Below are 13,908 nucleotides of genomic sequence, written 5' to 3' on the forward strand. Positions count from 1 at the left end.
CACTTTGCTCCAGATCCACTAGGGGGCTCCCTCCGCCGAGGGAAGGGAACTCCAAGAGCTTCCCCATTGGGCCACTGGAGGGCAGAGGCGGCAGAGAAGGAAGTGACATCACGGAGCCTTACCTCTCTAGGACGTAGCTCTCTTTCTCCTTAACCCCTAGAGCCCATTAGGAGAGGCTGCGGGAGAGTCTGGAGGCGGGACATTCCTCGGGTGAATGGTGGGGGGCGCTCTTCGCGGGTCCCATGCTCCCCAGCCGTCCTCTCCTTACGAGGGGATGGCGGGCCTGGCGCAGGCCCAGCAGGAGAGGAGAATAGCCGGCCGATGAGGAGGAGGAAGAGGAGGCAGGATTCGCACCGGACGATCCTGTCTCCGGAAAGGAAGAGAAACGGGGTGGGGGTGCCGGCCTCTCCAGCTGCCTCCTTCCCGGCCCTGCTCGGGGGACCCTGAACCCTGTGCTGGGAGGAGCCGCTTGAGGCTGCGGGCAGATTGGGGGAAGGGGATCCAGGGGCTGAATTCTCCTTTCTGATCCTGGGCGTCGGTTTTGCTCTCCCTCCCAGATTCGGAACCTCGAAGCCCTCGGAAGCCTTTGCAAGCCAGGATTTTCTCTGCGGGGGAAGGAAGGAAAGAAGAAAAAAAAAGATTTCCTAGACAGGGAAAGGAAGGAAGAAAGGACTGGGAGGGATCCGTCTTGTGGCCCCAGAAATGGTCCCGTGAAGGAAGAGGCCCCTGGAGACACACAAACACACCCCGAGTCTCTGGAGCCCTTTGGAGTTGCTCTGCTGGAGAGAGGAACGATGGAGACACCCCCTCTTTTGGCCAAGGAAGAGAGCAGAAAAGGACCCGCGGCTCTTCAGCCTGGGAGCTGTGGGGAGAGCTGGACCAGAAACAGGCAGAAGGTCCTGCAGGGGGGAACCCTCCTCCCTTCAGAAGTTCAGCCCTGGACTTCCATCCGATGCTGGGAGGCTCAGGGTCCCCGAGGACTTTGCAGCCGACTCCATAACTTGTGCAGGCGATGGCTGAGACCAGGAAAGCACAGCAAAGCCCAGATGCTGGACCTGGTGGTTCTGGAGCGGCTCCTGGCTCTCCTGCCCCCAGAGATGGAGGGCTGGGTGCGGGAGTGTGGAGCAGAGACCAGCTCCCAGGCGGTGGCCCTGGCGGAAGGCTTCCTCCTGAGCCAGGCAGAGGAGCAGAGGAACAGCTCCAGTGGCAGGTGGGAAACTTTAGGGAGTTTGGAGGGGAATAAATAGAGTGCTTGAATGCTTCACTCTCCTTCCCAAACTTCTCCCACGTTCATAATACGTGGTAATTCTCCAGTTCTGGTAGGACATCACACCACTGTAGGCATGCAAAAACATACAACCTAATGGAATTTCTGAGAAATTCAGAAGGAAATTTACTTGACTTTCTACACTTTAATCTTTTTCTCTAACCTTGTTATCATTTTCATTTCCCTTTTGCTTTGAAGGTAATAATGGGCAGGAAAATCAAGATTCCTGTGAACTGTTCCAAGTGATCAATGCTAAAGATGGAACGGAGAAGTTTGGAATTCGAATGGAATTTGAAAGCCACGAGAGAAACCAGTCAAAGAATTGGAATCAGGAAGGCTCATCTTCCAGTGATGCTCCGATGCAAGACTTTCTTGCCCAAGAAGGGAAAATAAGGAAAAAATATACTGGAAAAAGTATGAAGCTAATCAAAGCGGAAGTACAAGTAAATGAACACTATTTAACCCAAAACAAAAGAGAAGATGCTATAAGAAGACACAACAGACAAAATTACAATGGGACATTCATTCTTCCTCTTGGGAATAACTTTCTTATATCTCAAAAAGCGATTGACACAAAAGAGAAGCCTTATAAATGTTTGGAATGTGGAAAATATTTTACAACAAGCATTCAACTTACTATCCATAAAAGGATCCACACAAAGAAGAAACCATATAAATGCATGGAGTGTGGAATGACGTTTACTGATGGCAGTGGACTTACTATCCATAAAAGGGTCCACAGAGGAGAGAAACCATTTAAATGCACGGAGTGTGGAAAGACCTTTGCTCGAAGAGCTTATCTTATTTCCCATAAGATGATCCACACAGGGGAGAAGCCGTTTAAATGCATGGAGTGTGGAAAAACCTATGCTCAAAGGGGTAATCTTGCTTCCCATAAGATGACCCACTCAGAGGAGAAGCCTTTTAAATGCTTAGAGTGTGGAAAGACCTTTGCTCGAAGAGCTTATCTTATTTCCCATAAGATTATCCACACAGGCGAGAAGCCATTTAAATGCTTGGAATGTGGAAAGACATTTACCCATGGCAGTGGACTTAGAGACCATAAAAAGCTCCACACAGGAGAGGAACCATATAAATGCATGGAGTGTGGAAAGAGATTTTCTCGTCGCAGTGGACTTAGAAGCCACAGAAAGCTCCACACAGGGGAGAAGCCATATAAATGCATGGAGTGTGGAAAGACCTTTGCTCATAGCACTACACTTACTTCCCATAACATGATCCACACAGGGGAGAAACCATTTAAATGCATGGAGTGTGGAAAAACCTTTGCTCGAAGAGATCAGTTTATTTCCCATGAAAGGATCCACTCAGGAGAGAAACCATATAAATGCATGGAGTGTGGAAAGACCTTTGCTCAAAGAGGTAATCTTATTTCCCATAAAAGGATCCACACGGGGGAGAAGCCATTTAAATGCTTGGAGTGTGGAAAGACCTTTGCTTGGAGCAGGAGCCTTAGAATCCATAAAATGATCCACACAGGGAAGAAACCATATAAATGCATGGAGTGTGGAAAGACCTTTGCTCGAATAGCTTATCTTATTTCCCATAAGATGATCCACACAGGGGAGAAGCCGTATAAATGCATGGAGTGTGGAAAGACCTTTGCTCGAAGAGCTTATCTTATTTCCCATAAGAGGATCCACACAGGGGAGAAGCCATTTAAATGCTTGGAATGTGGAAAGACATTTACCCATGGCAGTGGACTTACAGACCATAAAAAGCTCCACACAGGAGAGGAACCATTTAAATGCATGGAGTGTGGAAAGACCTTTGTTCATAGTAGTGGCCTTAGAAGCCACAAAAAGCTCCACTCAGGAGAGAAACCATATAAATGCATGGAGTGTGAAAAGACGTTTACGCGTGGCAGTGATCTTAAAAGGCATAAAAAGATCCACGCAGGAGAGAAACCATTTAAATGTACGGACTATGGAAATTCCTTTGATCGTAGATATACACTTATTTCCCATACGATGATCCACATGAAAGAAGCCATATAAATGTACGGAATGTGGAAAGACATTTGCTCATAGATAAAATGTTATTTCCCATTAGAAATTAGGTGAAGGAATATTATTGTTATGTAGGAATTAAATACAAAGAGGGTTAAAAATTAGAAACATGTTGTAAAGGCAGAATTAATCTGGTTGGATCCCGAAGGAAGAATTCTGGTTATACAAGTTTGGATAAACCACATCACATTTTTACTTGTAGCAATCTATGCCCCAAATGATGACCAGAGGAATATAAGAGGAATATAAACTACAGGCGTTTGCAGACGATATGGTTTTTTTCCTAGAGGAACCCATGGAAAAAGGACATAACCTAATAAAAACTAGAACAATATGGCTCAGTAGCAGGATTAAAGATTAACAGAAACAAGACGAAATTCCTGACTAAAAATCTAACAGAGAACCAGAGGAAAGAATTAGAAAAAACCATGGGGATACAGGCAACAAAAAAGGTCAAATATTTAGGCATATGGTTAACACCACATAGTAAATCGCTCAAAGAGAATAATTATGATAAACTGTTATAGCAAATTAAGAAAGATCTAGAATCTTGGAATAAGTTGCAGCTTTCTCTACTGGGCAGGATTGCCACGATCAAAATGAACATCTTACCAAAACTCCTTTACTTATTCCAGACAATCCCAATAAAATTACGAAAAAATTTTTTTGAAGATATAAATAAGGTAACTCTTAAATTTATTTGGCAAGGGAAAAAAGCTAGAATCAGTATTAAGGCCTTACAAGATGCAAAAAGTAGAGGTGGGCTAGCGCTTCCAATCTGGGAATTATATTATTGGGCAGCCAACTTATGGTTAAAAGACTGGGTCAATTTACTGAATAAAAGAACTTTAGTCTTGGAAGGGCACGACCTTCAGAGAGGATGGCACGCATTTCTATGGGATGTGGGAAAACTAAACAGTCGTATTTTCATAGACATCTTATTAGAGATTCACTATTAACTAATTGGAAAAAAATATGCAAAAAACATTATTTAAAAATTCTGATTTGGCTTTCAACAATGGAGGCAATGGTTCATCCCAACAATTTGGATATAACAAAAATGACTAAATATAAAGATTTATTAGACCCTTTAGGAAAATTAAGAACTCGACAGGACTTACAGGAACAGGGATTTAAAATTGACCAGTGGTTATATATACAAATCCATAGCAGATACAAACAAGATATCAATCCAAATATCAAAGTCCAGTATTAAAAACAGTTCAGCAACAGACTTACATCAAACCCCCAAATAACGATGATCAGTAACAGTCAATAAGGAGCAGCAACATTCTCAGCAACAGGACAGGAACAACCCAGGTTTCTGGCTCCATCTTATGGCCATTTGAGGAACCACGCCCAATTACAATTTTAGCATTTCCTTAAAGAGACAGTATTAAAATGTCTATCCTGGTTTATATATTTTTCCAACCCAACTGTTAGGTGACTTACATTCCTAACATGGAGGAAGGAAGGAAGAGAGCGGGAGAACCGACAGGGATCCATCCTGCAACCCCAGAAATTGTACCGGAAAGGATGAAGCCCCTCGAGAGCCCCCTGGAGCCCTTTGGAGCTGCTCTGCCAGAGAGGAAGGATGGAGACACACACACACCTTTTGGACAAGCAGGGGAGCAGAAAAGGCCTCACGACTCTTCAGCCTGGGAGCTGTGGGGAGAGCTGGACCAGAAACAGGCAGAAGGTCCTGCAGGAGGGAACCATCCTCCCTTCAGAAGTTCCGCCCTGGACCTCCATCAGATACCAGGAGGCTGAGGGTCCCCAAGGACTTTGCAGCTGACTCCATGACTTGTGCAGGTGATGGCTGAGCCCAGGAAAGCACAGCAAAGCCCAGATGCTGGACCTGGTGGTTCTGGAGCGGCTCCTGGCTCTCCTGCCCCCAGAGATGGAGGGCTGGGTACGGGAGTGTGGAGCAGAGACCAGCTCCCAGGCGGTGGCCCTGGCGGAAGGCTTCCTCCTGAGCCAGGCGGAGGAGCAGAAGGAGCAACTCCAGCAGCAGGTGGGAGACTTTAGGGAGCTCGTTAAGGGAATAACTAGAGAGAGTGTTTGAATGCTTCACCCCTCCTTCCCAAACTTCTCCCACGTTCATAATATGTGGCGGTTCTCCAATTCTTGTAGGACATCGTTCCATTGTTTTCTCACTCAGCCACACTGATGGATATTGGAGGCTTTGAGGTTGTGTTCTGAATACAAGAATCTACTTTGTGTCGTGTGAGGTACATTATTTCTGCTTCTTTCTTCCTCCTATTTGAAGGGCTGTACTGTGGAGATCAGAGATCCTGAGGGAAAGAAGGACCCACCAAATCCCCCTCCGGAGCTATTTTTCAGGGGGATCCCCTGGGAAGATCCTCTGATTCCCCATCCGTCTTCCCTTTGCTCTGTCTTCTCTCCTATAGAATACCTCTTCCTATTTTGTTAATTATTCATTTGGAAATGATTTATTCCTTTCAGAGATACAAAGAATGAAGCTTTCTGGTTTTTATGGCGGAGATCAAACAGCAGTTGAACCTTCAGATCAAGTAAGAAAGGGAAAACATATTAGATTTGTATTCTCCCTTCAGGAAGTGATGCGGGTGTACAGAGGGCTTCCCCCCGCCCCCGTTTTGCCTGGATTATTTTTGGGTTCTTCCACAACATGCAGAGCAGAATAGCAGGTTCAAGTTGCTGTCAGCCAGCATTGCTTCCTCTGGTTATCTTGTTCTGCTAAGTTCTCCTCCAACTTTCAATTTACAAGAACCAATTTTTAAAGGTCCTTCAAGAAATCGGAATAAATGTATCACAGTGGTAGGAACTGCTAGAGACCCTTTTTTGGGGGTGGTGGTAATTCTTTGACTCAGAATTGTGCAAGGCTAATGAAAAAAGAAAAACTCACATTGCCACATTACCATTTCTAAAAAGCCTTATATATAACCCGTAGTTCAAAAATAAATAAATTGTATTAGAAAGCAAAGCAGACTATTAAAATCCAAAGGGAGTGGCCGTGTTGAGAATGTAATTATGATACTTTTCGCTACAAAATAATTTCCAATCAATGGTGGTATTTGACCGGTTCTGCCCGATTCTGGAGAACCAGTAGCGACAATGAGCAGTGAAGACCAAACCGTTTCACTTCGCTGCTCTGTGGTTGGCCCACCTAGCCACCCCGGCTCCCATACTCATTTTTATGGCCAGAATTCAAAGCGCAGCTGCTTTGCGCAGCACAGAATAGTCCTGCACGGCAGCTGCAGCTATCACCATCGTGCAGGCTTGCAGGAGGGAAGTTAGAACGCCTCTGCACCTGCGCAAAGTGCATTTTTGGCATGTGCATGCATGCAAAGTGTGTGCATGCATGCAAAGTGCGGCCACCAAGCCACGCCCACCAAACTGGTGGCAACTTTATTTGAATACCACCACTGTTTCCAATCCTCTGATTTGCTCCGCAGTTAGGAGATCAAACATTCCTGTTTGGCAAAGGCTGAGAAATGACTTTCCCAGTGAATTTTCTCTTCTTTCTTTTTTTCCTTTCAGCCAATGGTTCAGACTACTAGATGAATCAATGAGAGACAGAGCAATAGATCAGTTGATCCAGAAGTGGGATTACTTTACTGAATGGCATTGATCGTTTTGCAGAATCAATGAACTTGATAAAACTTCCCCAAATATTTCTTCAGTGAAAGCAATTTTCAGATTTGCCATTTTCTCACCTAAAATTAGGACTTGTTTGACACGCAGCCATTTAACAGTGCATATCCCTGCTTTGGGAATTTGGGAACAATGTAACAGAATAACATTAGGGATCTTGGAGGTCTTCTAGTCCAGCCCCTTGCTCAGACAGAAAGCCCTGTAACATTTCAGATAAATGGCTGTCCAGTTTCTTCATAAACACCTCCAGTGTTGGAGCAACCACAATTTTTGGAGGCAAGTCATTCCACTGATTAATTGTTCTCAATGTCTGGAAATTTCTCTTTACTTGTAGGTTGGTTCTCTCCTTGAAGAGTTTCCATCCATTGCTTCTTGGAACACTGCTATCATGTCTCCCCTAGTCCTTCTTTTCATGAAACTAGAGATACCCAATTCCAGCAACCGTTCTTTATACGCTTTACCCTCCAGTCCACTAATAACTTTTATTGCTCTTCTATGCACACTTTCCAGAGTCTCAAGATCTTTTTTACATCTGGCAACCAAAATGAGGCAATGTTCCAAGTGTGGTCTTACCAAGGCCTTATAAAATGTTACTAACACTTCATGTCATCTTGATGCTATTCCTCTTAATGCATCCTATGATTCTGTTGGGGTTTTTTGGGGGGCATCTGTAGCATAGTGCTGACTCAGGTTTAAGTGGTTGTCTACTAGGTCTACTAGCCAGGTATCACCTATTCTATGCCATTGCATTTGGTTTTTCTTTCCTAAATGTAGAACATTTCTCATTGTTTATTTCGTTTTATTAGATGGGGTGCAATCTGTCGATCCTTCTATATCTCGAGCTTATCTTCTGGTGTGTTGGCATTCCTGTCAACTTGGTCTTGTCTGCAAATTTGATGAGTTCCCCTTCTACCCTCTTGTCTAAATCAATGATGAACATTAAAAGATCTTGTGAATCCTCCTGTTCTCTTCTTTTTTCCGTGTCCAGGAGGGTCTGGTGTCCTTCGAGGAGGTGGCTGTGTATTTCTCTGAGGAGGAATGGTCTCAGCTGGATCCTGACCAGAAAGCGCTGCATTCGGAAGTCATGCTTGAAAACCATAGGAACGTGGTCTCTCTGGGTAAGAGTTTCCTAGTCCCCAATCAAGAAGAGAGATTATAGTTAGTCTTTTTTTGTTGTTGTTAAAATGTCTCTTTGCTTAGATGCTTTCTGTGCCATTTCTTATCTGTATTTTTCTATTTCTATTTGAACTTATCTGTGGAGGCTGAAAAGAATGAGTTGTATTTTTATGTGTTCTCTGGAGGTCCTGTGAGAGGATTGTGTTGTCATTTGTCCTCTGAAATCTCCCCAAATTGTGTGAGAACAGAACTTTCATGCTCAGCCCATGGAAGATCACTCTCCCAAGCCAGTTCAAGAACAAAGGCCTCATGCAATATGACTCAGAGCATCCTAGGGGACAGGTAATCCTCAAGTTACTACAGTTCACTTACCAACTGTTCCAAGTTACAACCATTTCTCCCCTAAGTATTGAGACCCAGTCCCGAAATTATGAGTGTTGCAGCACCACAGTTGTCATTCATACTTTCGAATGACAGCAGAGGTGCCACAATATTCGCTCTACCTATTCCCCCAGCCCATCTCACAGAGACTTACCATATTTTTCTATACTATACTTTTACTATAAAATGCATTTTCTCCTCCAAGAAAGCGGGTGGAAGGGTCTGTTCATCTTATAGAGGGAATATGAGCCTGTTTTTGGCCTCCCAAACCCTCAGTACATCCCATTATTGCCCGCCTTGGCATCCAGAAGTACACTACAGGGCAAAAACAGGTCCACTTTTGGTCTCCAGAGGCCTCAGTGTGTCCCATTTTTGCCCTTCCCGGCATCAGGGAGGCTGAGAAGGGGACACACAGAGAGTTTGAGAAGCCAGATATGGGCCTGTTTTTGGCATGGAGAGTGCTTCTGGATGCCGGGGAGGGCAAAAATGAGATACGCGGAGGCCAAAAACTTCTATTTTCTTGTTTTGCTTCTCTAAAGCTAGGTGTGTCTTATAGGCTGAAAAATATGGTACCTTGCGACAATGTAATGAGCCATCAGTTCCCTTACCTACTTCAGTGCATTTTCAGAAAGAAGAGTAGTGAGAGATACACGTGATCAGTAGTGGGAAATCTAGCACTATTGATCTCACGTGATCTCGCACTTCAGTGCTTTAGGCCTCTGTTCACTGCTAAACAAGGCCTACAGCAGATCCAGGGCAAAAGAGAGGAAAGGCCTCTTTGTTTTCAAAGACTTTTGCCCTGGATCTGGTGCAGTCCTCAGTTCTTAAAAGAACATAGGCCTAAAATACTGCAATGGCCCAATAAATCTTAAGTTTTCTCCTAATTCCTCCGTGGATGTTTCCCCTGATTATTATGAAATTCAATGGTAAAAAAATAAGGTTCTACATTTATGCCCCCCAAAATGCACAGGTACATTATATGTGGTACCTTGCTCAACAGTAGTAACTGTAAGAGGGATCTTGGAGTCCTAATGGACAACCTTTTAATTATGAGCCAGCCATGTGCAGCAGCTGCCAAAAAAGTCGACACATTTCTACGTTGCATAAAAAGAGGGATAGAATCAAGATCACGTGAAGCGTTAATATCTCTTGATAGTGCCTTAGTAAGGCCACACTTGGAACACTGCATCCAGTTTTGGTTGCCACGATTGTAAAAAAGATGTTGAGACTCTAGAAAGAGAAGATCAACAAAGATGATTAAGGGACTAGAGACTAAAACCTATAGGGAATGGTTGCTGGAATTGGGTATGTCTAGTTTAATGAAAAGAAGGACTGGGGAGACATGATAACAGTTTTCCATTATCTCTGGGGCTGCCACAAAGAAGAGGGAATCAAGCAATTCTGTTCCTTAACTCAAAACTGATTCTGAGTGAGAATTGCATATACTGTATATACATAATTGTAAAGAAAGAGATGTTTTCTAGATATTTTCAAAGCTTTCATGACTCATGAATATAGAAACCATAATGTCGATATCACACCACTGTGGGCATGCAAACATACAGCCCAAAGGAATTTCAGAGAAATTCAGAAGGAAATTCACTTGACTTTCTACACTTTGATCTTTTCTCTAACCTTGTTATCATTTTCATTTCCCTTTTGCTTTGAAGGTAATAATGGGCAGGAAAATCAAGATTCCTGTGAACTGTTCTAAGTGATCAATGCTAAAGATGGAACGGAGAAGTTTGGAATTCGAATGGAATTTGAAAGCCACTAGAGAAACCAGTCAAAGAATTGGAATCAGGAAAGCTCATCTTCCAGTGATGCTCTGATGCAAGACTTTCTTGCCCAAGAAGGAAAATAAGGAAAAATATACTGGAAAATGTTTGAACCTATTCAAAAGTAAAGTACAAGTAAATGAACACTATTTAACCCAAAACAAAAAGAAGATGCTATAAGAAAACAAAATGGACAAAGTTCCAATGGGAGATTAATTCTTTCTCTTGGGAATAACTTCCTTACATCTAAAAAATGATTGACACAAAGAGAAGCCTTATAAATGTTTGGAATGTGGAAAATGTTTTAGAAGAATCATGGAACTTACTTTCCATGAAAGGATCACACAGGGGAGAAGCCATATAAATGCATGGAGTGTGGAAAGACGTTTACTCAGAGGAGTGAACTTAGAAACCACAAAAGCTCCACACAGGAGAGAAGCTGTATAAATGCATGGAATGTGGAAAGACTTTTGCTTGGAGCAGTGGTCTTAGAAGCCACAAAAATATCCACACAGGAGAAAGATCTTTGCTTATTTCGCATAAGATGATCCACATGGGAGAAGCCATATAAATGCATGGAATGTGGAAGAGTTTTTGATGGGTTTCAAAGACCAATCATTGTGCAGGGTGCCAAGATATCTGACTGCCTGGGCAGTGATTATTCTTTTATACCATTTTTATAAGCAAGGAAGAGTGGCATAGATACAGCATTTGGATTGGAGAATAGATTCCACATGGGTGAAACCCCCAACCACATTGGTTCAACCTCCCAACCAATCCTTAATATTAGTGGTGATGTTAATAAAATGAGAGCATCTATAAGTCTGGAAAGTCCGGGATTTTCCAACCCAAGATAGAGAAGGAGATCATGCAAAGAGGCCCCTGTGTTAGACACTGCAGTTTGCTGCTAGCATCTAGCACCTTCTATAGGATCGGAGCTGCTACATTTCACTCTTTTTTATTTTGTTTAGACAATGAATATTCATAAGAGAGGTTGGTAAGGGACTTATAATAATCAGTAGAAGAGCACACTTTGCAGTTGTTCATACAGGGCATATACTTGACCCTGAGGCAATATAGGAGAGGTTTTAGGGTGAAAAGCTGTGATACATATGTTGCAAAGAAAAGAGAAACATTGAACAAAGCAGCACCCACTAATAAAGTACAAATAATGACTACATAGTGTAAAAATTTTCCCATTAAGCCTCTGGGCAATCAAGCCCAAAAGCTTTCCCACCAAGATCCTAAATTATCCATTTTTCAAATCTGAGGCCAAATTGTGTAAAATATTAAGCTGGTGCTGGATGGTTCATGACCCATCAAACAAATTAAAACAATATAGATTTTGTAGAATAACCTTGCATCTCATGGCTGATTGTTGAGATAGATGAAGAAGTAACATTGTTTTTGCTAAATTACATACAACAAAGTTAATATTAAGGTGAGTGCGAGCAGCAATTGCTGGCACACCCATATAGACAAAGCACTACATATTCTGCTTTATTAAGTAAGATTGTTTCAGAGTAACGGAGGTGCAATCTAGCGTGATCTCCGTTACATTGAGACCAATTCAAGTGATGAATTTGTTGTTTTGAAAGTAAAACAGAAATCAAGCCAGCTGAAGCACTGCATTGTGCTTCCACTAAAATTAATAGGAATATAATTTCAAAAGTTTCTTGAACACATGTAAAAACACATCCTTGCCACTGGTAGCCAAACATGAGCAAAGTGAAAAGAAGTGTCTTCCAAAGCTGAGCAGTTCAGAGTAGTTAAACTTTTTCAGAGACCCTTTCCCTCCTTTTTGCCATTTATTTGTGGAGACAGGCCTTAAAATGACTTCGATGAGCATTGATGAACTTGTTATTCCAGGCTGTACAAAATTGCAAAAAAAGCAGAGAATATCAATGTTGTAAAAAGAGGGCATTGCCCTGAGTGGTGCATATCCATTTGTCAAAGTTGATGAAAGGAAACAATCTGTTTGTTTGATCAAATGGAATATGAAAACAAAAAGCAGGTTAAACATCTTCGGTCTTGTAGTGGCTATTGCAAAGTTAAAAAGTAAGGCCATAAGATTAGGGGACAATCCTGGGTGCACATATAAATACTGGAAGGTAAAAGAAGTTAACACACATAATGCAAGAGAGATTAAATCAAAAGCTGTTGAGAAAAAGTGTTGAAAGTTGAGCTAGCAGAAGTATCATCATGACGATCCTTGTAAGGACAGGAAAGGAAGAAGTCATTAGCAAACAAGCCAAGGATCTTTTACAATAAACAATACACAGTTTAGACAGGCCAAAGGACATTGAAGAGATAAATTATTCTGAAAATAAAATTAAAACTTAGATTTACACATCTCTACCATTTACACTTTACTGTATTTATCAAAAATTAGAAGAAAAGTTATTTGCAAAGTCCATTGTATACCTTTTTGATTTTACTTTGTTGGGCTGGTAATAGTTATGCATTTTCACGCTCTTGTTGTAAACCCTCCTGATTGGGGTCAAATTTAGTAATAATTTCTGCTTTAATCAAATATGGATTAAGAGCATACAGAATGCATCTAATTTGAATTTTGATTCTTTGTTGAAATTGGAACCGAGCCATCTTCAAAGAAAATTGTTCTAGTAAACTGCCAACCTGGGAACTGAACCACCCTTAAAGATAATGTTCCAGGCAAATTGCCAAGCTCAGCCTAGCTGATTCAAAGCCCTTGTATTTCTCCAGCAATGACTACATGTTTGCATGTAACTCATAAAAATTACTTTCCAGCCCTGCCTTACCCAAAGCAGAGAAAGAAAAGAAAAAAATCATCTGCAAATTCTGATAAGTTCCCCTTCGATTCCCTCACTCTAAGTTGTTAATGAAGGATATTGAAGAGTACTGGGCCCAAGACGGAAACCTTGTGGCAACCCTGCGCACTGCTTACTTCCTCCAAATAAGACCCAATATGGGCAGACCACTATGAGCAATACGTTTGCCCACAAAGTCAGTTGCAGTCCATCTTAGTGGTGGTGCTATCTATTCCACGTTTTCTTTTCTTCTTTTTCTCTTAGCTTAATAAGAAGTACGCTGTGGTCTACTTTATGGAATGCCTTGCTGAAATCTAAATATGTTATGTCCATGTTTTGCTGATCTACTAATTTAGTCACTGTGTTGAAGAAATGAAATGAGACGCCTGGTGTCATCAATTTCCACCTCATGTTCTCAGTTGGTCAGTTTCTTTTTCCCACAAGAAGGAAAATTACTTTAGCTCAAACAACCACTATCTCCACTCCTCCCACTCTTAGGAATGTGGCAAGCCTGACCCCCACCCCAGCAAAGAGAAAGAAAAAAGGAATATGATAGTGTTGTGATTCCATTGGAATCTGTTCTGTTGACAGATGTGAGTTTCGAGCAAAGAGGATCTGGCAGGAACGGAGCCTGCATTGCTGAGGATTCTGAGGGGAGCTAGATGAAGTGGACTTAGCTATGAGACGAACTCGATTTATTGAGGTGACCTCCTCGAATCTCCTCTCTGATTATACAGCAGCCGGAAACAAATAATCAGGAAAATGTGTGAGAGGTCACATGGAGAGAGCCGGTTGAGGGATCCTGGCTTGACATGAGAATAGACAGAGATTGAGATATCAACTTTCAATTGGGAAAGAAGCACTGCTTCAAGATTAATGAGACTAACATGCCTCTTTAGGGATAAAGAAAA

General features: G+C 42.3%; 2 protein-coding genes across 6 annotated transcripts; both read left to right on the plus strand.

Annotated features, from left to right (window-relative positions):
- The first annotated feature begins 134 nt into the window (after positions 1 to 134).
- LOC148123610 (zinc finger protein 69 homolog B-like) lies at positions 135 to 10,360 on the plus strand. Of its 5 annotated transcripts, XM_087919220.1 has the most exons (4): positions 4,902 to 5,311; positions 5,764 to 5,831; positions 7,922 to 8,051; positions 10,101 to 10,360. In XM_087919220.1, the coding sequence occupies exons 1-4, from the start codon at positions 5,113 to 5,115 to the stop codon at positions 10,142 to 10,144; spliced, it is 441 nt and encodes a 146-aa protein (XP_087775346.1). In that variant the 5' UTR covers positions 4,902 to 5,112; the 3' UTR covers positions 10,145 to 10,360. The 5 variants fall into 5 exon arrangements, 3 of the variants coding, with proteins under 3 accessions (XP_087775345.1, XP_087775346.1, XP_087775347.1); XM_087919219.1 differs by lacking the exons at positions 4,902 to 5,311; positions 5,764 to 5,831; positions 7,922 to 8,051; positions 10,101 to 10,360 and adding exons at positions 135 to 210; positions 558 to 1,210; positions 5,567 to 5,676; XM_087919221.1 differs by lacking the exon at positions 5,764 to 5,831 and having other exon boundaries at positions 4,908 to 5,311; positions 10,101 to 10,286.
- On the plus strand, positions 1,372 to 3,432 carry LOC113454171 (uncharacterized). The gene has a single exon (XM_087919215.1). It carries the CDS (start codon positions 1,552 to 1,554, stop codon positions 3,283 to 3,285), a length of 1,734 nt encoding a protein of 577 aa, XP_087775341.1. The 5' UTR covers positions 1,372 to 1,551; the 3' UTR covers positions 3,286 to 3,432.
- Positions 10,361 to 13,908: the final 3,548 nt, after the last annotated feature.

The sequence above is a fragment of the Pseudonaja textilis genome, unplaced genomic scaffold, assembly GCF_049901715.1.
Source record: "Pseudonaja textilis isolate UNSWEBS1 unplaced genomic scaffold, rPseTex1.2 PTEXSCF56, whole genome shotgun sequence".
Taxonomy (NCBI): Eukaryota; Metazoa; Chordata; class Lepidosauria; order Squamata; family Elapidae; genus Pseudonaja; species Pseudonaja textilis.

Excerpts from the sequence above, each read along its gene's own strand:
- LOC148123610 (XM_087919219.1), top strand. The coding sequence starts at position 795 with ATGGAGACACCCCCTCTTTTGGCCAAGGAAGAGAGCAGAAAAGGACCC. Across the intron at positions 1,211-5,566 it reads AGGAACAGCTCCAGTGGCAG|GGCTGTACTGTGGAGATCAG; the intron begins GTGGGAAACTTT and ends TCCTATTTGAAG.
- LOC113454171 (XM_087919215.1), top strand. The coding sequence starts at position 1,552 with ATGGAATTTGAAAGCCACGAGAGAAACCAGTCAAAGAATTGGAATCAG.